The sequence below is a fragment of the Aquarana catesbeiana genome, linkage group LG09 (assembly GCF_042186555.1).
Source record: "Aquarana catesbeiana isolate 2022-GZ linkage group LG09, ASM4218655v1, whole genome shotgun sequence".
NCBI lineage: Eukaryota > Metazoa > Chordata > Amphibia > Anura > Ranidae > Aquarana > Aquarana catesbeiana.
The window spans coordinates 78,445,332-78,469,776 of record NC_133332.1 but is presented as its reverse complement, the minus strand read 5'-3'; the positions used below and the strand labels follow the sequence as shown (position 1 = coordinate 78,469,776).

At 44.1% G+C, this 24,445-nt stretch overlaps 2 protein-coding genes across 2 annotated transcripts; both read right to left on the bottom strand.

The window, feature by feature from the left end:
* Positions 1-1,083: 1,083 nt before the first annotated feature.
* LOC141108943 (olfactory receptor 6C3-like) lies at positions 1,084-2,533 on the bottom strand. The gene is made up of 2 exons (XM_073600903.1): positions 1,626-2,533; positions 1,084-1,114 (listed from the first exon to the last, which is right to left on the bottom strand). Exons 1-2 carry the CDS (start codon positions 2,531-2,533, stop codon positions 1,084-1,086), a joined length of 939 nt encoding a protein of 312 aa, XP_073457004.1.
* Positions 2,534-18,690: 16,157 nt separating this feature from the next.
* On the bottom strand, positions 18,691-19,602 carry LOC141108940 (olfactory receptor 6C3-like). The gene has a single exon (XM_073600902.1). It carries the CDS (start codon positions 19,600-19,602, stop codon positions 18,691-18,693), a length of 912 nt encoding a protein of 303 aa, XP_073457003.1.
* Positions 19,603-24,445: the final 4,843 nt, after the last annotated feature.

Here is a 24,445-nt window from a genome sequence, read left to right as displayed (position 1 = left end):
GGTGCTACATACAGGAGGAGACTGCAGGATGGTAGTTGCGAGTCACAGATCCCCTTTGTTGTTTGTGCAGTAAAGGGAATTTGTGTAGTTGTCTTAGTAGTGCAGATTTATTATGTGCTTCCTCTGACTGATGCAGTAGCTCTGAGCTCAGATTTCAGAGCTCACTCCTGTGATGGTGGAGGTGGACAGTAATGACTAGGCTCACTCAAAAACATCCTAGCAATGTCCTGGGAGTATTCCAGTCAGGCTTCACAAGGTAATTAAGGCCTACACCCTTAGGCTCCATTCACACTAGCGCGTTTTTTGATGCATTTAATTTTTAAAAATTTTTTTTTTAGACTGTAAAAAAAAACTGTAAAAAAAAAAAAAAAAAAAAAACGCAAAACGCAAATCGTGGCAAAATCGCGGCAAAAACGCTGCTCAAAAACGTGGCAAGCATGAAAAAAAACCTCCAAAAACGCCCAAAAGCAACATGCATAGGTGTGAATCGAGCCTAAGTCAGAACTGCACAGTTTGTTTTCATCTACTGACCCCCCTTATCTGCATAGGCAGTTTTATGGTAAAGGTGAACTAACCTTTTAAGTACAGAACTGAAATTAACTCTGTATGCCCAATGAAGTCTTCCTCAGACTGTAAAAATCCCAAAGTGTTTCCTCAGCTAAAACAGGGGGAAAAAAAACCAATTTAATGTGGTTATAAACCTTCCCTTTTTAAATAAAAATAACAAACATGCTTATACTTACCTGCCCGATCCTCTTCTTCTGTGGTTACCCACTGGCGCTCCAGGCCCCTCCTCTTCATGCTGCTTTTCATAGGGGCACCCATGCAGGTTCGCTCCCGAGTCCTGTTGCTGCGTCCATTGACACAGATAGCAGGACTTAGCCCCGCCCACAATGGCTCCTGCTGCTATCAATCTGTCCAATGGGGAGAGAGACAGCAGCTGGAGCTGTGCACATCGCTGGATCGGATCGGGCTCTGGTAAAAAAAAAGGGGGGGTGGTCTGAGGGACAGAAGATTTTTCACCTTAATGCATAGAAAGCATTAAGGTGAAAAATCCTAAAGCTTTAGAACCACTTTAACTAGTTAAGGACCAAGTCTATTTTTCAGACTTGGTGTTTACGAGTTAAAATCTTTTTTTTTGCTAGAAAATATTACTTAGAACCCCCAAACATTATATATATTTTTTTCAAACACCCTAGAGAATAAAATGGCGGTCGTTGCAATACTTTATGTCACACCATATTTGCGCAGCGGTCTTACAAGCGCAATTTTTTGGGTATTTGAATTTCCTGCCCTAAACTCTGTTTCCCTCTACCCCTGTGTAGAATCTTCCAATCAAATCCACAACCAGCTGAACCATAAACAGACACAGGTAACCAACCTCAGCATCTCTGATTACAGAGCAAGCCAAACTAAATTTGCCTATCTTCCTATACGAGAAAGGTGCTACAAAGGATTGTAAGACATTTAGCCTGTCACTAATATGTAGGTTCATAAAAGTTTACTTCTACCTTTACAGTATAAAAATGCAATAAAGATATAAAAAAAAAAAAACAAAAACAAAACCATGTAAAATAATATGTGTTTACTGGAGATTGTGTTTATAGTAGAGTTGTTTCTATCATACCCTTTTTCTAAAAGCTGACTTCATATCTTTATTTTTTAAACTATATAGAAATGGATTCAGCATGGGAACAATAGCAACACTAAACAAGGAGAAAAATTTTGTTGGGCCCAAGCCGTTACTTGGTATTGGATACTGTAAAATCAAAGTCAGGTATAGCAGTACGATGACAGTGAGGTGTGATGAACATGTGTAGAAGGCTTTACGTCTACCAGAATTGGAACGTATTTTTAGTATAGCGATAATTATAAAAAGGTAGGAAATTAGTGTAAGGCAAAATGGAGTTATGGTAAACAGAATTATCCCTTGTATAAAGGTTAAGGTGTTCAAAACAGAAACATCACTGCAAGCTATTTCTATCACAGGAGCAATGTCACAGCAAAAGTGGTTGATTTCATTGGATAAGTAACAAGAGATATTAGCAATTAGAATAGGATAAGGAATGACTTGTAAAAAACCTAACAACCAACAGAATGAAGCTAGCGCACTACAAGTTCTAAAATTCATGACCAATTGATAGTTCAAAGGCTTACAGATAGCCACATATCGATCAAAGCCCATGGCGGTCAAGATAAATAATTCAATACCCGATAATGATCCAAAAAGGTAACACTGCATCATAAGTGCAAGGATTCCAACAGTATTATCTTGAGTGATGAAATTAACTAGGATCCTATGTAGGGTGACTGTAGAAGAAGACATGTTCACAATAGATAGGTTGGCGAGGAAGAAATACATTGGAGTGTGGAGGTGATGATCCAAGCAGACCAGGATAAATATGGTCATATTACCACAAAGAGTGATGATATATATAATCAGAACCAGAAGGAAGATCGGAACCTGCAGCTCGGGTGCTTCTGATATTCCTTTGATGATAAAATATGTAACATGTGTCTGATTTACAATCATTTCAATCAAATAAAAACGCTTAGAGATATTTTAACTTGACTTCAGAGGCAAAAATGCAGCTCAAATATTTATGCAGTTTTTTTTTAATAATATTGAATATGAAGGTCTCTGTGGAGGCATCTTAATGGGTACTGTACATGGAGTAATGTAATCATTAGACTTCTTTATCCTGCAATATGCATTTATCAGAGTTGAACTAATGTTACCTCCTTGCTGCTCCTACATATTCACTGACTTCAATATATCCACTGACCACAGATTATTGATTGTAATATCAATATAATTGCACTGACTGAAAAGAGCAGTAAAACACAATTACTCTGCCATGCTGCTAAACCAGAAGCACAGTATTTATAGGAAATGATCAAATACAACTCACCTTGTATATTTTCAAATACACACTTCATATGGGTTTTTAAAATAGTAACATGAATTGATAAAAAAAGTATATTGATATAATTACTTAAATTAAGTGATCACTTTCATAAGAATACAAAAAAAAAAAAAAAATAAATAAAAGTTTACTTTTAAAAATTGTCAATGATAAAGTTGTATTTTCTTGTTTGAATAATTTGTTCTAATTTTCAAGGTAAACATGACTCCAATGTTTAATTGCAGGTATCAGGTAAGTAAATAAAAAAAAGTGAATAAAAAATTGTGTGTGCAGTTTCTTTTCCATAGTAGATGAATGATTCAGTGTAAAATTCTGAACAATATACCTGTATATATAGTAATCCTTGCTGTCTGTAATTAATTCCCCAGATTCCAGGAAAGCTCAGACTGGGCTGATATATCATTCATCCTAATTAGTCAGTTATATTGATGTACATACATTTCTAGTTCTAAAATAAATATAGAAAGTTGCCTTTTGGAAATTAAACTCTGTCTTAAAACATTTTTTAATTAGACAGAGCAGGCAAATATTAGAAGCGTTGTATAACTATTAAAAACCAAAATAAATCTGTGCTAATAGTAAAAAATTACAAAGAAACAGCTGTTATGCACAATGTCCACACACTTGACATATAAGAAATACAATACAAACTGTGCAGCACTAAATTATACGTGTGAAAACGTGATGAACATGTGATATAATTATTCATTCCAGGAAACTTGTTAACTATAGTCCCAAAAAGATTTTCCAAGAAAATAATCAGGATGAGGAGTCCCACATATCGTGATAGTAATGGAAAGCAGGATAGGATAGGAGGTGTCACCAGCCAAATCTCATGCTGCGTTTACCAGAAATTGTGTGACCCCCCTAGCAAAGATTGGTCAATCTGCACTTCATTTACAATAACCGGGCCAAAGCTCCAGATTGTTTAGATATCCTTCCCAGTCTGCATATTACACCCTCCCAGCTCTGGACCACTGCACATTACACCCCCCAGCCTTGGACCCCTGCACATTATACCCCCCAGCCTTGGACCACTGCACATTACACCCCCCACCAGCTCTGGACCCCTGCATATTACACCACCCAGCTCTGGACCCCTGCATATTACACCCCCCAGCTCTGGACCCCTGCATATTACACTCCCCAGCTCTGGACCCCTGCATATTACACACCCCCCAGCTCTGGACCGCTGCATATTACACCCCCCCAGCTCTAGACCCCTGCATATTTCACACACCCCCAGCTGTGGACCCCTGCACATTACACCCCCCAGCTCTGGACCCCTGCACATTACACCCCCCAGCCTTGGACCCCTGCACATTACACACCCCACCAGCTCTGGACCCCTGCATATTACACCACCCAGCTCTGGACCCCTGCATATTACACCCCCCAGCTCTGGACCCCTGCACATTACACCCCCAGCCTTGGACCCCTGCACATTACACACCCCACCAGCTCTGGACCCCTGCATATTACACCACCCAGCTCTGGACCCCTGCATATTACACCCCCCAGCTCTGGACCCCTGCATATTACACTCCCCAGCTCTGGACCCCTGCATATTACACACCCCCCAGCTCTGGACCACTGCATATTACACCCCCCCAGCTCTAGACCCCTGCATATTTCACACACCCCCAGCTGTGGACCCCTGCACATTACACCCCCCAGCTCTGGACCCCTGCACATTACACCCCCCAGCCTTGGACCCCTGCACATTACACACCCCACCAGCTCTGGACCCCTGCATATTACACCACCCAGCTCTGGACCCCTGCATATTACACCCCCCAGCTCTGGACCCCTGCATATTACACCCCCCAGCTCCGGACCCTGCATATTACACACCTCCCAGCTCTGGACCGCTGCATATTACACCCCCCCAGCTCTAGACCCCTGCATATTTCACACACCCCCAGCTGTGGACCCCTGCACATTACACCCCCCAGCTCTGGACCCCTGCACATTACACCCCCCAGCCTTGGACCCCTGCACATTACACACCCCACCAGCTCTGGACCCCTGCATATTACACCACCCAGCTCTGGACCCCTGCATATTACACCCCCCAGCTCTGGACCCCTGCACATTACACCCCCAGCCTTGGACCCCTGCACATTACACACCCCACCAGCTCTGGAACCCTGCATATTACACCACCCAGCTCTGGACCCCTGCATATTACACCCCCCAGCTCTGGACCCCTGCATATTACACTCCCCAGCTCTGGACCCCTGCATATTACACACCCCCCAGCTCTGGACCACTGCATATTACACCCCCCCAGCTCTAGACCCCTGCATATTTCACACACCCCCAGCTGTGGACCCCTGCACATTACACCCCCCAGCTCTGGACCCCTGCACATTACACCCCCCAGCCTTGGACCCCTGCACATTACACACCCCACCAGCTCTGGACCCCTGCATATTACACCACCCAGCTCTGGACCCCTGCATATTACACCCCCCAGCTCTGGACCCCTGCATATTACACCCCCCAGCTCCGGACCCTGCATATTACACACCTCCCAGCTCTGGACCGCTGCATATTACACCCCCCCAGCTCTAGACCCCTGCATATTTCACACACCCCCAGCTGTGGACCCCTGCACATTACACCCCCCCAGCTCTGGACCCCTGCATATTACACACCCCCAGCTTTGGAGCCCTGCATGTTACACCCCCCAGCTGTGGACCCCTGCATATTACACACACTGCCAGCTCTGGACCCCTGCACATTACACCCCCCCAGCTCTGGGCCCCTGCAAATTACACTTCCCAGCTCTGGACCCCTGCACATTACACCACCCAGCTCTGGACCCCTGCATATTACACCCCCCAGCTCCGGACCCCTGCATATTACACACCTCCCAGCTCTGGACCGCTGCATATTACACCCTCCCAGCTGTGGACTCCTGCATATTACACACACCCCCAGCTCTGGACCCCTGCATATTACACACACACACAGCTCTAGACCCCTGCACATTACACATCCCCCAGCTCTGGACCCCTGCACATTACACCACCTCAGCTCTGGACGCCTGCACATTACACCCCCCCCAGCTCTGGACCCCTGCATATTACACCCTCCCAGCTCTGGACCCCTGCACATTACACTCCCCAGCTTTGGACCCCTGCACATTACACACCCCACCAGCTCTGGACCCCTGCATATTATACACCTCCCAGCTCTGGACCCCTGCATATTGCACCCCCCAGCTCTGTACCCCTGCACATTACATCCCAGCCTTGGACCCCTGCACATTACACACCTCACCAGCTCTAGACCCCTGTATATTACACCCCCCAGCTCTGGACCCCTGCATATTACACCCCCCAGCTTTGGACCCCTGCATATTACACACCCCCCAGCTCTGGACCCCTGCATATTACACCCCCAGCTCTGAACCCCTGCATATTACACACACCCCCAGCTCTGGACCCCTGCACATTACACCCCCCAGCTCTGGACCCCTGCATATTACACACCCCCAGCTCTGGACCCCTGCATATTACACCCTCCCAGCTGTGGACCCCTGCATATTACACACACCCCCAGCTCTGGACCCCTGTATATTACACACACACACAGCTCTGGACCCCTGCACATTACACACCCCCCAGCTCTGGACTCCTGCACATTACACCCCCTCAGCTCTGGACCTCTGCACATTACACCCCCCGAGCTCTGGACCCCTGCATATTACACCCTCCCAGCTCTAGACCCCTGCACATTTCACCCCCCCAGCTTTGGACCCCTGCACATTTCACCCCCAGCTTTGGACCCCTGCACATTACACACCCCAGCTTTGGACCCCTGCACATTACACCCCCCCAGCTCTGAACCCCTGCATATTACACACCCCCCAGCTCTGGACCCCTGCATATTACACCCCCCAGCTTTGGACCCCTGCATATTACACCCCCCAGCTGTGGACCCCTGCATATTACACCCGCCCAGCTCTGGACCCCTGCATATTACACACAACCCCAGCTCTGGACCCCTGCACATTGCCCCTTCCTACCTTACTGGGGCATGCATGCAGAGCTGGAGACACAGCAGCGCTGAACAGAGGGCGGGAACTGCTGGAGTTAATTTTTCATATTAACAAGCTAATGATTGGTTGCTAGAACCACCTAGCAACCAATCACCTGCTGGTTAACTTGAAAAGTTAGTCCAGCATTTGCCTTCCTCTAATCACTGCTGCTCACTGTCTCACTCCTTTGCTGTGAGCGGCAGAGTGAATCCAGCGTTTGGCCCTAGGTGTCAGTCACCTGGGTATGGTCTGCACACTGGTACCCCCGCACCCTGTCACAGCTCACCTCTCCATGCCCTGGCTGTCACAGCTCCACTGCTTGAGCCTGGCATGCTGCTGTTACCGCCTCACTCAAGAGGGGGCTAACACCCCCCAATGTGTGGCACCCGGGGCGGTCGGTTGGTACGTCACTGGGGACGGGACTATGAAGTGCCTTCATGGGGGGAGTGAAGTGCTGACAAAGAAGGCCTAGTGGTCTGTCTAGGCTTGTGCCGGGTGCAGGAGCGCACTCAACACATTGTTACAGGTACAGACTACAGTACAGCTATTAGCGGCTAGTGTATACTGTGAAGCACACTACCGGCACTTCCACCTGCGCCCCCCTTCCTTCCAGCAAATTGTACAGCCCAGGGCATCCGCCCCCCTTGTACCGGCCCAGTTTGGAGTGAAGGAACTCAGGTGGTCTGCACAAATCACTAATCAAAATCCTACTGAAATATATAGGGGTGAATTGTATTGGCAATTTCAAGCTACTTCACTTTGCAAAAAACTCTTTTGGCTGAATGGGCACTCATTCTACAAGCACACACTAAAATTTTATGGAAAGCCTTTCCAGGAGAGTAGAGGCTGTTATACCGGTAAATGGTAGGTAAACAAACTCCAAGTCTCCATGTTTGGATTGGAATGTCCAACATGCTCATATAAAGTATGATGGTCATGCCAGTGGTGGGACAAGGTAATTCAGTGCCCAGGGCGAAGATGCCAAAATGCGCCCCCCCTCCTGAGCAGGGGGCGGAGCTAGTTGAAGCATGTGCAGCGCACCAAAACATATGTAAAGGTTGCGGAGTACAGCAGTATTACACACACATGGAGCCAATTAGATTTCTTTGATAATGGTTTGGTTTACAGTCAATAAGGAGTAATAGCAATAATGGCTGCCCAAGGTTGATTTCTGAAGACTGTAAATGGAGCTCAAGAACTAGCTGAAGCTGTCCTTGGCTTCTGTCAAATGGTCCTGCTGGAAATCCTCCTTTGATCAGCGGACTGCAGCGCTGATCAGTGTATTATGATCAGTGGAGGAGTCCTGCTGTCAGAGTACAATAACACAGAGGGGAGAGGAAGGTTTCTGAATCCACCTTGTCTGTGTGCATGCAGGGATCTATTAGTTTTTCTTCCAGCAGGCTGAACAAAAAAAAAACTAATAGTGTGTACCCTGCTTTAGACAATGTGTCAGGAAAAACATTTGTCATTCTTAGTAATCATACACATGAACAGTAAAGGTGAGCATACACTTTACAATCTGATTGTACAATTTCTGCACAATCTCCCTTCGATTTACCAAAACTTTGTAAAATGAGGACAAACCTAAACAATTCATTATCCAATTAGTAGTATCCAATCAGGCAGGCCCCATAGCTGGTGGTAGATCCAAAATATTTTGTACAATCAGATTGTATAGTGAATGGTAAGCTGGCCATAGATGGATCAGTTTTTTTGATCAGTTAGACCCCTTTCACACTGGGGAGCTTTGCAGGCGCTTTAACGCTAAAAATAGCGCCTGCAAAGCGCCCTGAAAAAGCCGCTGCTGTCTCTCCAATGTGAAAGCCCCAAAGGCTTTCACACTGGAGTGGTGCGCTGGCAGGACGATAAAAAAAGTCCTGCTAGCAGCATCTTTGGAGCGGTGAAGGATCGGTGTGTATACCACTCCTTCACAGCTCCTGCCCATTGAAATGAATGGGCAGCACGGCTATACGGCCGACATAGCGCTGCTGCAGCAGCGCTTTGCAGTGGTTTTAACCCTTTCTCGGTAAAAGCGCCCTGCTAGAGGCCGAATAGCGCTGCAAAATTGATTTGATTGATATTTTTAACGCCCACCACCCCAGTGTGAAAGGGGTCTTAGTGTGTGATTGAAAAAAACTGAGCCGATCCCTTCATCCACATAAGTGAGGTGGATGGAGGAATCCTCTCCACTGAGACATTGCATTGTGATAGTGGTCAGAATACATTGATTAGCGATGCAGATCAAAGGAAAATTTTCCAACAAGCTGGTTTGAGAGAAGTTGATCATATTAGATCGACTTCTCTTTAGCAGGAATGGCCATAGATGGATTGAAACTCATCCAGTCCTTGGTGAACCAGTTGAATTTCCATCAATGTCCAGACTTAGTAGCTCCTGTGTAAAATCCTTGTCTGTTTCTGATGCCTGGGGAGCTGGGGAAATCACTAAGCCTCCATGTACATGAGTTGTTTAGGCCTATTCAGACGTGTGTCCCGTGCAGGGCTCTCTTGTGCATCCCTGTGCCAGTGTTCTATTCATTTCTATTGGGACCCAAACCTGCATGTCATATTAGACTACAGAGGCTGTGTGCATGCAAGCCCAGTAGAAATGAATGGGTGCTAGCACAGGGATGCACACAATGCTCATGCATTCCCATGCTGTTAAAGACAGCCCTGCATGGTAGCCACGTGTCTGCACCTCATCTTAAAAGGTCCTTAATAAAAACAGAATCCGAAAGAACAGTTGTCTTCACAGCTAGAACTGTGATATCATGCCTGAAAGAAGGTTACCTGTTAGCTGAGTAGTGGCAGCCTCAGCAGCACAGAGACATAGGAGAGAGACACCACTCACTTTACAGTAGGACTGGAGAGGAGGGGACCCGAGGGAAAGGTCACAGGAGAGGAGGGGTCACAACACAGAGGAGGCGTCACCTCCACATTGTCCAGGCAGAGCAGGGAGGAAAAAAACAAGAGGCTAGGGGGCGGATCTGGCGATTTCACACGGACATCGGGACACTGAAAGTAGGAGTGATAGAAATGAATGGAGAGGGGAAGCAGAAGCCGCTGACCAAGCAAACAGAGGAGCAGGAAAGATGTATGTATCTGGAATCATAGGAAAGCATTGATATGCTTTCCCAACCTCATGCGCCCCCCCGTACTCAACTCTACTGTCAATCAGGGACTTGTACAGTGCACTGTGCAGGCCGGGGGGCGGGTGCAGTGCTACGATCTAGAATACACGCAGGAACAAAGCCACTCTCTGCCTACTCTGTTAGATTTGGCACTCTGCAGCACATTCTGTGCTGGGCATGGTTACACCCTGCAGACAGCGCCCTCTTCCTATAATTAAATCATTCCGCCCAGGGCAGCTGCCCATCCCGCCCACCCCTGGGTCATGCTTTTGAACATGCTATGTATTGACAAAACAGCAGTTGAATTGTGAACAATGCAAGTGTTTTGTGTACTATTTTTATACATATTTCAAATTTTTTTTTTTTTGCTTTTAAAGTACAGAAATAGCTATGACAATGACATTTCCAATCATGCGTGGAAGTATAATACGAACATGAGCAATAGTTGGAACATTAAAGAGACAACTGTCTGATTTCCTCTTAACAGTAGACAAAGACAAAACATATGTTAGAGGGGTTTAGCTCCATCCCGCATGCTTTGAGAGAACTTGAGCAAGATTAGTCAGGTTAGTTAGTGGCCTGCAGGCAGTTTAGTATATACTGTATATATATATATACAGTGTAGTCAGTGTAGAATATATAAATACAGTGCAGACAATGTATTAATATATATATATATATATATATATATATATATATATATATATATATATAGTGCCTGCAGTGTATACTTTATATACACTGCAGGCAGTCTAGTATATATATATATATATATATATACAGTGCAGTCAGTGCAGAGTATGAAATGGTGCATTGAAGTGGTTAAGGGGAACCCTATGACAGAATTAAGAAAAAAAAACAGCATTGGTCCCCCCCCCCCAGTCCATACCAGGCCCTTTGGGTCTGATATAGATTTTAAGGGGAACTCCACGCCAAATGTAAAAAAAATATGGCGTGGGTTCCCCCCAAAATCCATACCAGACCCCTATCTGAGCAAGCAGTCTGGCAGGCCAGGAAAGGGGGGGCGAGCGAGCGCCTCCCCCCCTCCTGAACCATACCAGGCCACTTGCCCTCAACATGGGGAGGGTGCTTTGGAGTCCCCCCTAAAGCACCTTGTCCCCATGTTGATGGGGACAAGGACCTCATCCCTACAACCCTGGCCCAGTGGTTGTGGTGGTCTGTGGTTGGGGGGCTTATCAGAATCTGGAAGCCCCCTTTAACAAGGGGGCCCCTAGATCCCACCCTCCCCCTCATGTGAATGGATATCGGGTACATTGTACCCCTACCCATTCACCAAACAAAAGTGTCAAAAAGTAAAAACCACAACAGTCAGTTTTTTACAATTCCTTTATTAAAAAAAAAGTGTCCCGCGATGTCCATCCATCTTCAATCACACCACCCGATGGACCCGAAAAATAGGACCCCAAAGCACCCTCCCCATGTTGAGGGAAAGAAGCCTGGTATAGTTCAGGAGGGGAGGGGGGGCTTGCTCTCCCCCCCCCCTTTCCTGGCCTGCCAGGCTGCTTGCTCGAAAAAGGGTCTGGTATGGATTTTGGGGGGACCCCATGCCAATTTTTTAAAAAATTTTGGCATGGAGTTCCCCCTAAATTCCATACGAGACCTGAAGGGATTTTTTCCTTGATTTTTCATCTATATTTCCGGGAGCCGGCAATATATTACAGCCGCGAGCAAGTTTAAATGACATTTTTTCCTTTAGAAATGTCATTTTGCAGTGGCACTGTTGTACACATCACACAGATGTGCCACTTTACAGGGAGACTAAGGGGACCCCCAGGCACAATATTTAAAGGAATATTTAATTTTTATCGTTTCACTATAAGCATTATTAAAATCACTGCTCCTGAAAAAAAACTGTTGTTTTAAAAACTTTTTTTTGCATTGATACATGTCCCCTGGGGCAGTATCCGGGTCCCCATACACTTTTTATGGCAATATCTTGCATATAAGCCTTTAAATTGAGCACTTTTGATTTTTCATGTTCGTGTCCCATAGACTAATGCCTCGTACACACGAGCGGACTTTCCAGCAGACTTGGTCCGACGGTCTTTCCGCCGGACTTTCCGGTGGACTACCTGAACGAACGGACTTGCCTACACACGACCGGACACGACCGGACTTTCCAGCAGGCTAGGTCCGCCCGTCTTTCCGACGGACTTTCGCTGGAGTTACGGTGGACTTTCAGAATGAACGGACTTGCCCACACACGGCCAAGTCCGTTCATTTTGAATGTAACTCGGGTACGACGGGACTAGAAAGGGAAGTCAATCTCGCCGAGATTGACACCTTGCGAGCCCCATCGCGGGGCATACCAGGCCCTTAGGTACCCATTTACCTAGGGAAAAAGTGTCAATAATAAAACATACTACACAGGTTTTTAAAATAATTTATTAGACAGCTCCGGGGGGGGTCTTCTTCCGGCTTCGGGGGTCTTCTTCTGACTTCAGGGGTCCCTCCGGTTCCTCTGCTCCCGGCGTCCGGTTGGTTCTTCCCCGCTCTCTCTGGCCTCTTCTCCCGGTGTTCCAGTTCTTCTGCCGGCTCCTCCGCTGTCTTCATGCCGCTCTTTTGCCAGCGGAGGCCCGGACTTCTGGGCTTCGTGGTCATTGACCATGCCCCCTTATGCTGTCACAGTCCCAGCATATAGGCGGGGTCTCCGCCTATATAAGTCACATCGGAGCGCTCAGAGAGCATTCCAGCCAGAGAGACCGTCGTGTCAACATTGGAAGAAGAGAAGAAGAGAAGAAGCCAAGAAGCCCAGAAGTCCGGGCCTCCACTGGCAAAAGAGCGGCATGAAGACAGCGGAGGAGCCGGCAGAAGAACTGGAACACGGGGAGAAGAGGCCAGTGAGAGCGGAGAAGAACCAACCGGACGCCGGGAGAAGAGGAACTAGAGGGACCCCCGAAGTCGGAAGAAGACTCCCGAAGCCGGAAGAAGACCCCCCCGGAGCTGCCTAATAAATTATTTTAAAAACCCGTGTAGTGTGTTTTATTATTGACACTTTCCCCTAGGTGAATGGGTAGGGGTACCATGTACCCCATACTCATTCACATAGGGTGGGGGGCCGGGATCTGGGGGCCCTGTTATTAAAGGGGGCTCCCGGATTCCGATAAGCCTCCCGCCTGCAGACCCTGACAACCAACGGCCAGGGTTGTCGGGAAGAGGCCCTTGTCCTCATCAACATGGGGACAAGGTGCTTTGTGGTGGGGGGGCCCCGCTGGGCGCCCCCTCCCCAAAGCACACACCCCCATGTTGAGGGCATGCGGCCTGGCACGGTTCAGGAGGGGGGGCGCTCGCTCATCCCCACCCCCTTTCCTGACCGGCTGGGCTGCGTGCTCGGATCGGGGTCTGGTATGGATTCTAGGGGCGACCTAGTTTTTTTCGGCGTAGGGGGTTCCCTTTAAAATCCATACCAGACCTAAGGGCCTGGTATGCCCCGCGCTCGCCGCAATAGGAAAATTTGCTTTTCCTATTGCAGCGAGCGCGAGATGCAATACCCTGCCCTTGCGTCGTATCTGGTCCACCGGACCAGCATACAGACGAACGGGCTTTCCGTCAGACCAGCATACAGATGAACAGGCTTTCCGTCAGGAACTGAGTCCGACGGAAAGATTTAAAACATGTTTCAAATCTAGGTCCGGCGGACATTTGGGAAAAAAAAGTCCGCCGAAGCCTACACACGATCGGATTGTCTGGCGGACTCTGGTCCACCGGACAAAGTATGCCGGAGAGTCCGCTTGTGTGTACGTGGCATTAGGGCTTGCATGTTCGCACAAACTTTTTGCCTGTTCACATGTTCTGGTGAACAGGGGGGTGTTCAGCTCATCCCTACTCTAAAGCATAGAGGAGAGGAAGAATCTAGTCTTGTTGGGACCAGATACCATCAGCACCTTAAGACTCACTTCAATTAGGGATGTATTATAGATTCCTTTGAAGGATCTGGAGAAAGCTCTATGCCATTCCTCCATGTCCCGGTGTTCTTGAAGGTTACTCTCCCATGCTATTATATATGAGAGTTTAGCAGGGTAATACCATATCAAATTTGGGAGCCCTAGTCCTCCCCAGGATCTAAGGCTAAACAGAATTTGTTGCCAGAAGCGGTACCCTGTCTTGCTCCAGAGAAATCTGATTATCCTACCTTGAAATGACTGAAGGTGATCCCTTCTGATTGGGATCAAGGAGGGAGTGAAAGAGGTAGACCAATCTAGGTAGGAGAGTCATCTTAACAGGACTGATACATTTTCATATATATATATATATATATATATATATATATATATATATATATATATATATGCTACAGTTTGTAGTTTTTACCATAGTAGTTTGTTACTCTAGCTTTCACACAGACTAATATATACTGATTTGTGTTATTTTTACCAAAGATATGTAGAAGAATACATTTTGTCTTAAATTTATGGTTTCTTAGTTTCATAATTGGTAAGGTTGAATAAAGACATTGGTCCATCCAGTCTAACCTGTGTACTTGGTGTATGTGTGTTCATATTTATGAAGAAAGATTACATTTTTGATTATGTATTTGCAAAATGTTATAACAGAAACAAAGAAAAAAGTGTTTTTTGATTTTTTTTTTTTTTTAACATTTCAGTAAGATTTGTTTATATAGCAAAAAAAAAAAACAAACAAAAACAAAACAGTGGTGATTGCATACCAACAAAAGAAAGCTTTATCTGTCTAAAAAAAAATAATAATTTGGACGTCAGATGTACAGTACATAAGAAGATTCCAGAATGACTGTAGCTAGTTACAGATCATCTTTACAGGCTGTGCAGCAAAGGATATTTGCTTAGCTGTTTTAATAGTGTAAAATTATTGTCCTCAGAGCTTCTGGTCATCTTGGCCAGCAATGAAATTAACCCTATATGTCTAATGGAGTCTTCCTCGAGCTGTAAGGCTCCATGCACACTGGATGTTAAAATAACGTTATAAACACTCCAGTAGCTTTGCAGTGAGTCTTTCAACGTTTTTTAACGTTTATTAGCGTCTTTTATCGTTTTTCCGAGTTAGCGTTTTTTAGCGGGTTTTTTTTTAAAGTTGTTTTTTATTTTATTTTTTTCAATGAATCAAAAACGTTAAAAAACACTGGTGAGCCATGTTTTTGAGCGTTTATCGAAGTTTATCAGCGTTTATGAGCATTTGGCATTTTTGGTGGTCAGAAAAAAACGACTCCTGAACACGATTTTATGGCGTTCAGAAAACAGCCTATAAACTCCACTGCTGATAAACATCCAAAAATGTCCATGTGTGCATGGACACATAGGATAACGTAGAGGGTAGTTTATGGCCTGTTAAAAAAAAAACGCCCAAACTCCCAAAAACGGCCGTTTATGAGGTTCAGTGTGCATGGAGTCTTAAAGTCCTGGAGTACAGTGGGGCAAAAAAGTATTTAGTCAGCCACCAATTGTGCAAGTTCTCCCACTTGAAAAGATGAGAGACGCCTGTAATTGTCATCATAGGTATACCTCAACTATGAGAAACAAAATGTGGAAACAAATCCAGACAATCACATTGTCTGATTTTTTTAAAGAATTTATTTGCAAATTATGGTGGAAAATAAGTATTTGGTCAATATCAAAAGTTCATCTCAATACTTTGTTATATATCCTTTGTTGGCAATGACAGAGGTCAAACGTTTTCTGTAAGTCTTCACAAGGTTGTCACACACTGTTGCTGGTATGTTGGCCCATTCCTCCATGCAGATCTCCTCTAGAGCAGTGATGTTTTGGGGCTGTCGCTGGGCAACACAGACTTTTAACTCCCTCCAAAGGTTTTCTATGGGGTTGAGATCTGGAGACTGGCTAGGCCACTCCAGGACCTTGAAATGCTTCTTACGAAGTCACTCCTTCATTGCCCGGGCGGTGTGTTTGGGATCATTGTCATGCTGAAAGACCCAGCCACGTTTCATCTTCAATGCCCCTTGCTGATGGGAGGAGGTTTGCACTTGAAATCTCACGATACATGGCCCCATTAATTCTTTCATGTACACGGATCAGTCGTCCTGTTCCCTTTGCAGAAAAACAGCCCCAAAGCATGATGTTGCCACCCCCATGCTTCATAGTAGGTATGGTGTTCTTTGGTTGCAACTCAGCATTCTCTCTCCTCCAAACACGACGAGTTGTGTTTCTACAAAACAGTTCTACTTTGGTTTTATCTGACCATATGACATTCTCCCAATCCTCTTCTGGATCATCCAAATGCTATCTAGCAAACCTCAGACGGGCCCGGACATGTACTGGCTTAAGCAGGGGGACACGTCTGGCACTGCAGGATCTGAGTCCCTGGCGGCGTAGTGTGTTACTGATGGGAGCCTTTGTTACGTTGGTCCCAGCTCTCTGCAGGTCATTCACTAGGTCCCCCCATGTGGTTCTGGGATTTTTGCTCACCGTTCTAGTGATCATTTTGACCCCACGGGGTGAGATCTTGCGTGCAGCCCCAGATCGAGGGAGATTATCAGTGGTCTTTTATGTCTTCCATTTTCTAATTATTGCTCCCACAGTTGACTTCTTCACACCAAGCTGCTTGCCTATTGCAGATTCACTCTTCCCAGCCTGGTACAGGTCTACAATTTTGTTTCTGGTGTCCTTCGACAGCACTTTGGTCTTCACCATAGTGCAGTTTGGTGTGTGACTGTTTGAGGTTGTGGAGAGGTGTCTTTTATACTAATAACAAGTTCAAACCAGTGCCATTAATACAGGTAATGAGTGGAGGACAGAGGAGCCTCTTAAAGAAGAAGGTACAGGTCTGTGAGAGACAGAAATCTTGCTTGTTTGTAGGTGACCAAATACTTATTTTCCACCATAATTTGCAAATAAATTCTTTCAAAAATCAGACAATGTGATTGTCTGGATTTGTTTCCACATTTTGCCTCTCATAGTTGAGGTATACCTATGATGACAGTTACAGGTCTCTCTCATCTTTTTAAGTGGGAGAACTTGCACAATTGGTGGCTGACTAAATACTTTTTTGCCCCACTGTATCTCCTCAGCTAAAAAAATGACAGCTATCTGTAGTTCTGCAAAAAAACACAATTTAAAGAAGTTTGTATTAGGGTTATAGGGCAATTGTGTGCAAGAGTGCCCACAAATATGTCATAATATAAAATATTGTCATGAGCATTATTATTGCTACTTCAGCTTTTTTTTCTATGCCAATTCTCCTGCTACCTGTCCGTGATTTAGACTTTATGTTAGGATCAATGACAATAGGAAGGTCTCTCAGGGGTCCCATCAGCATTTTGCAATTGGGCCTCATGATCTATAATTATGCCTCTGACCCTAATTATGAACTTTTCTTATTTGTTCAGTTTTATTTTGTTAAATACACCATTAAAAGTGTTATATCTGATTAATAAGTGCAAAAATTACCTGTTTATGCTGCCAAAAATCTAGTGAGCTGATAACTTCCTATGCTCTTTGCCTGGGCTGCACTCTCATCAGTTAGCATTTTTACTGACTCTTTCTGATGATTACAGAGCACCTAATGCTATTTTATGGAGATGAGGGAGGTGTTCTGTAGTCCTAACAAAATTATCTTCCAGGGTGATAGCGTTGCACCTCCATAGATACAATACAATGAGTCAGCATTGTCATCTTAGTACAGGAAGTGTGTTACTGGCAAGATCACCATGTGAAAATGAAAATAGAAGTTTTTCCTAAAACTAAAATCTCTAAGTCTACTTGCAGCCACGACCTAAGACTTACCCATCTAGCCATGTATAGCAAAAATCGCTATACATACCTTTTATGAAGCTGCTCCCGTCTGGTCCGGTCTCACGCTGAGCTATCAGTGACGGCTTCTCTGTGGAGGCGGGTGCAGAAGAGGCAGCTGACAACAGAACCCCAATAGTAACTCTATGAGTGACATCACTTCCCAGGTATTTCCCAGCCGTTGTCGGCTGTCTCCCGCACAGAGCTTCCACCGATGGAGACTGGACCTGATCGGCTTCAGAAAAGATATGTATGTTGATTTCTTCTTTACAGGGCTAGATAGGTTAGTCTTAGATTGTGGATGCCTGTAGATTTAGAGATTTTAGTTTTAAAATGAATTTCCAGTTTAAGTGAAAAGGGGAAAAAGAAAACTAATGCAGACATAACATCTAAGGGCAGGTAAAATGCAATATATTTTCATTTCCGTATTTGGGTTATCGTATGCTTTAACACTTTACACTTTTCTTCTGCTGTTCTTTTTATAGATAAGGGTTTGCTTCCATGATGGCACTATTCATTTTTAAATGTTTGCTACATTATATTTCTACATAACACCTTAATGATAATATGGCTGCTTTCCAAAGAGATGGACCAGTCAACTTATGCAATACAATAGGACATCTTGTCTGTCATACATACTAGTCTGGCCATGAACTCAAATTAAAATAATAGGCCTGTTATAGGACATTTGTCTTGTCACTAATATATGGGTTCAAAGCAGTTTATTTCTACCTTTATAAAATTCAAAAAAATTTTTTTTTTTTTTAAATTAAAAATACCAAAACCATTCAAGTTTAAAGTATGTATTTACTGGAGATTGGTGTTCATAGTACAGTTTTTTTCTATTACATCCTTCGTCTAAAAGCTGATTTCACATCTTTATTTTTTAAGCTGTATAGAAATGGATTCAGCATGGGGACAATAGCAACACTAAACAAGGAGAAAAGTTTAGTTAGGCCCAAGCCATTACTTGGTATTGGATACTGTAAAATCAGAGTCATATATAGCAGTACGATGACCGTGAGGTGTGATGAACATGTGTAGAAGGCTTTACGTCTGCCAGAATTAGAAGGTATTTTTAGTATAGCGATAATTATAAAAAGGTAAGAAATGAATGTAAGGCAAAAAGGAGTTATGATAAATAGAATTATCCCTTGTATAAAAGTCAGGGTGTTCAATAAAGAGACATCACTGCAAGCTATTTCTATTACAGGAGTGAGGTCGCAGCAGAAGTGGTTGATTTCATTGGTTGAGTAACAAGAGATATTAGCCATTAGGATAGAATAAGGAATAACTTGTATAAAACCTAACAGCCAACAGAATGAAGCTAGAAAACCACAGGTTTTAAAATTCATGACCACGTGATAGTTCAAAGGCTTACAGATAGCCACATATCGATCAAAACCCATGGCAGTCAGTATAAATAGTTCAATGCCCGATAAAGAGCCAAAAAAGTAACACTGCATCATAAATGCAAAAATCCCCATAGTATTATCTTGTGTGATAAAATTTACTAGGATCCTATGTAGGGTGACTGTAGAAGAAGACATGTTCACAATAGATAGGTTGGCCAGGAAAAAGTACATTGGAGTGCGGAGGTGATGATCCAAGCAGACCAGGATAAATATGGTCAAATTACCTCCAAGAGTGATGATATATATAATCAGAACCAAAAGGAAGATCGGAACCTGCAGCTCGGGTGCTTCTGATATTCCTTTGATGATAAAATATGTAACATGTGTCTGGTTTACAAACATTTCAATGAAATAAAAATGTTAAAAACAATTAACCAGATTCTAGAGATAAATTTCTCTCTGAGGATGTTTTGCAAAATGCAGCTCAAATATTTATGCAGTACTGTTTTTAGTGTATTGTGTGAAGATCTGTAGACATCTTCATCCTATAATATGCACTTACCAGAGTTGATTACTGATGTTTCCATGGTGCTCGTACATACGCAATGGCTTTACTATATCCACTGATCACAAATGTTGATTTTAGCATGGATATATTTGTGCTGAAAGAGAGGAAAAGTAAAACACACTTACTGTGCTGTACTGCTAAGCTGGAAGAGTAGCCTTTATAGGATGAACAGGTATTATTGCTCCTTAGACCTCATGCACATTGAACATTTTTGCAGCTACTTCTAGGGGCTTCAGGTGTTTTTTTTGTCCTGCCTCTAAACTCCCCTGCATGATATTCTTTGTGTCCATGTACACATAGGCTTTTAGCATTATGTACTTTTTTGTTTGAAGAATTTGTTTCTCATTTTTCAAGGGAAATATAACACCAATGTTAAATTAAAACTGTAAGTTCAGCTTTAGCTAGAATTAATCCAAATGTCCATTATGTCTAAAAAATGTAGTGAATTATAAAATATGTGAGAAGTTTTGTTTCCATATGTGATAAATGATTTGAGGTAGAATTCTGAACATGCCAGTATATATAGGAGCTCTTGCTATCTGTAATTAATTCCCCAAGGACCAGACAGGTTCAGTCTGATATATTATTCTCCTTAATTAGTCAATTATATTGTACTAATATATTGTGGTTGTAAAATAACTATAAAGTGCTTTATACAAATTAAAGTTGAACTCTGTCCTAAACTGTTTTTTTAATTGGAGAGAGGAGGAACAAATTAGAAACTTTCTATAAGGAATGCTTTACAACAAGTAAGAATATTACTCAGTCTAGTATAGTGGATATTTCCAGTACATGTAGCAGCTTTATCTATGTTGTCAGGCAGCTTCTGCTGCATTCCCCATTATACAATAATTGTCCATAGGCGTGTAGACACGTGATACCTATATGAGGTTATATATATATATATATATATATATATATATATATATATATATATATATATATATGGTTTTTTTTTCAATAAAAACAGGTGGTGCTTCCAGTAAATTATGCTATCAATGCTATAGCATACAAATACATTATAGACAGTTGAGCACTTCCAACCTTGTGGCGACAGTCTGTGGGAGGCTGTTCCAGCAGGACTGTGCCCCTGTGCACAAGGTCTAGTCCATAAAGACATGGTTTGGAGTGAAGGAACTCAAGTGGCCTGCATAAAGCCCTGATCTAAATCCTACTGACAGATATAGAGGTGAAACAGATTGGTGATTGAAAACTACCTCACTTTGCAAAAAGCTCTTTTGGCTGAATGTGCACTTATTCTACAAACACGCTCTAAAATGTTATGAAAAGCCTTTCCAGAAGAGTAGAGGCTGTTATACCTGTCAGTGGTAGGGAATCCAAATCCAAATCTATAAATTAGGATATCCAGCAAGCTCATATAAGCATGATGGTGAGGTGTTCAAATACTTTTAAACACACAGTGTATTGGCAAAGGGGACAGCTGATAGAGTTTTGAACAAGGGGAGTGTTTTGTGTATTTCTTCTTACTTTTAATTTTTTTTACCTATTCCTAAATTTTCTAACACTTTCTTTAAACCACAGTTAACAGGTAGACAGTACTAAGGACCTCTATACAGGATAGCAAAATCTGTCCTGATTGTCCATGTTGGGACCAAGAAAAAATAGGCTTCCTACATGAGTGTATACAAAATCTACTGTGCGTGAATAAACTGGCCCGGGAGGCTTTCTGTGAAGAGTCTTTGCAGCACTCAGCTGTCTAGCAGCAAAGAGCTTCATAAATAAAGTACTGATAAATCCGGCTATAGACTGATCGAAATTCAGCCAGTTCAACACAAATTTTGATCAGTGTGTCGCTGTCCCCGCTCGACAGATGTTGAATGTTTTATCGACTTCTGTTGAAGGGACATGTTGGAAAACTTTACTCAATTAGCAACTGTAAGTGCCAATGTCAGAATACAGTGTCCTGGCTGGGGGAGAAATCCTCCATCTACTTCGATTGTGGGGGTGGATGAATGTGTTAGTTCAGAGGGCTGAATGAAAAAAAAAATAAAATCAGTATATGGCTAGTCAATTAGAGGATTCAGAGGACTTGCTGGGGTTTATTGAGTTTAATGTAGAGGAACTCAAATGGCCATGCGCAAAGCCCTGACCTCAACCCTACTGAACACATTTAGGCTCGGATCACGCCTAAACCGGCCACGGATCGCCGGTTGTATGTCCCTGTTCTCCGTTTTAGGGACGAATCAGGGCCGAATCTTTGCCTGAATTTAGCCCTGAAACTGAGCCAAAGACGCCCCAGAGATATGTGAACCAGCTCCGTAGAGAGACGATCACATTCTCCTGCTATGCGAATTGGATGCGGGGAAACCCACATCCAATTCACATAGGTGTGAACCCAGCCTTAGGATGAGTTGCAGTGCCTATTGCAAAACCAGGCCTTCTTATCAATAGCTGTCTTTGCAAAAGGGAGGGCAAGTACAGGTATCACTCTAACTACTGTATTTATTGGCATATAACATGTACCTTTTCACCCTGAAAATTGGGAGCAAATAGCATGTGCGTGTTGTACACCAATACTTCAATTTTAGCTGCCTCGTGGGGACAGGGAGGGGACTGGGACGTGCGCCGTCAGAATAAATACAGTGAGAATCTCCTGTTTACTTGGCGGCCTCTGTAATAGGAAGTCCGGTCTCCTGGGCCGCCATAGGACCACTGTTCTGTCTATCATAGGAGATTCTCACTGTATGTAATCCCTCCTTCTCCCCGCAAGGCTTCAGATGGGCATCGATCAGACTACACCGATGGCAATGGTGAGGCTGCTGCATTGAAGGCAATGGTGAGGCTGCTGCATTGATGGCAACGGTGAGGCTGCTACATTGATGGCAATGGTGAGGCTGCTCCATTGATGGCAATGGTGAGGCTGCTACATTGATGGCAATGGTGAGGCTGCTACATTGATGGCAATGGTGAGGCTGCTGCATTAATGGCAGTGGCGAGGCTGCTGAATTGATGGCAATGGTGAGGTTGCTGCATTGATGGCAATGGTGAGGCTGCTGCATTGATGGCACTTGTGAGGCTGCATTGATGTGGACTGATGAGACTGCATTGATGGCACTTGTGAGGCTGCAGGTGGGCATTTATCAGGCTGCATTAATGGCAATGGTGAGGTTGCAGATGGGCACTGACCCTTATTTTGCTTCAAAGTTCCTTATTTAAAATTTACGTTTTTTTTTCCTGAAGCTGTGCGTGTTATACGCCGATAAATACAGTACATCAACATACTTTGTTCAATTCCTTTTTGATTTTTCAAGATCTCTACATTCAAGCTTATTTGCTTAGGTGGTCCAAACATCAAAGATCTGTAGACATGTGCTGAACTAATTTTGTTTCGTTATTCGATTTTTTTGTTGAATTTGTTTTGTTTCACCTTGTTTAGTTTATTCATTTTCTAACGAATTTCAAATTTTTGGAGCAATTAGAATTCGAATCAGGTGAAAAATGATGGACTGACCTAAATTCTATTTGAAAAATAATTGGCTGCTAAGGAGTGGGCCGGCAAGCCGGCTGTTGCATATTTATCAACCGATGACTTATCAGCGGGGTTCCCCACTGACAGCTGAATGTAAACAAAACAATTTCTGGCAAGTAAAAATTTAAAAAATAAATGCGTGGGGGTCACCCCTATCCATGCCAGGCCCTTCGGGTCTGGTATTAATTTTAAGGGGAACCCCGGACCAATTAAAAAAAAAAAATGGCATGCCCCCCAAAATCCCTACCAGACCCTTATCCGAGCATGAGAGGGGGGAGGACTGAGCCCCCCTCCTGAACCATACTAGGCCACATGCCCTCAACATGGGGGCTAGGTGTTAGGATCACTTAGTGCTCCTGCTCCTCATTCCAGCATCCGGGTGTTGGCTGTTGCATTCCCCCTTTCTATGTTCACCTGCAAGGTGATTGATCTGCTCAGTCACCTAAAATAAGCAAACCAAACACTCTATTCCTTGCTTGTGATAGAGACAGAGTTACCTGCATTGTTCATGATCAAGTCTCCTGTTTGTCTGCCCTGCTTTGCTGTTGGATTGCCCTGTGTATGACCCGGATCGGTTATTGGACTATTCCCTGAACTCAGACTGCCTTTTACCTAGACTGTCATTGGATCGGATATTGGACTATTCCCTGAACTCAACCTGCCTTTTACCTGGACTGTCATAGAACCACGCTATCTGTCTGCTAAACTGCAAGTAGTCTGTTGTTTGTTGTTTGCTCTGTTCGCATCTGCCCTGGTGTGGTGGCCAGGCACTATAGTATTGTGTATAAGTCCTGGGGGCAACCAAGTACTGGTAGGCCTACTTGCCTTAAGGGAAAGGGGGCTGCTATAGGTTAAGCACACAGTAGCTAGCTATAGTGTCTGACCACCTGCATTGAGGTAGACGTGACATTCGTGACACTGGGTTGATGACTTTACAAGGGGGTGGGTCACCCAGTGACATCATTGTGTGGTCCCGCCCCTTAGTTATTTAAGAACTGTCAGAGGGCAGAGCTGGTTGACGGCAGGAGCCTTCGTTGAGTGCAGAGCTCTTCTTTTTTTTTATCTACTCTGGGAGACATTTATTTATTTTTGTTTTCTTTAATAAAGGATTTGTCAAAAACTGATGTGTTTTTACTCACTTTTTACACTGTTTTGGTGAATGAGTAGGGGAACTTTGTACCCTATAC

Coding starts and splice junctions, on each gene's coding strand:
- LOC141108940 (XM_073600902.1), bottom strand. CDS start 19,602: ATGTTTGTAAACCAGACACATGTTACATATTTTATCATCAAAGGAATA.
- LOC141108943 (XM_073600903.1), bottom strand. CDS start 2,533: ATGATTGTAAATCAGACACATGTTACATATTTTATCATCAAAGGAATA. Junction 1,115..1,625: donor TCAGCTTTTAGAAAAAGGGT/ATGATAGAAACA, acceptor TAACTCGTAAAC/ACCAAGTCTGAAAAATAGAC.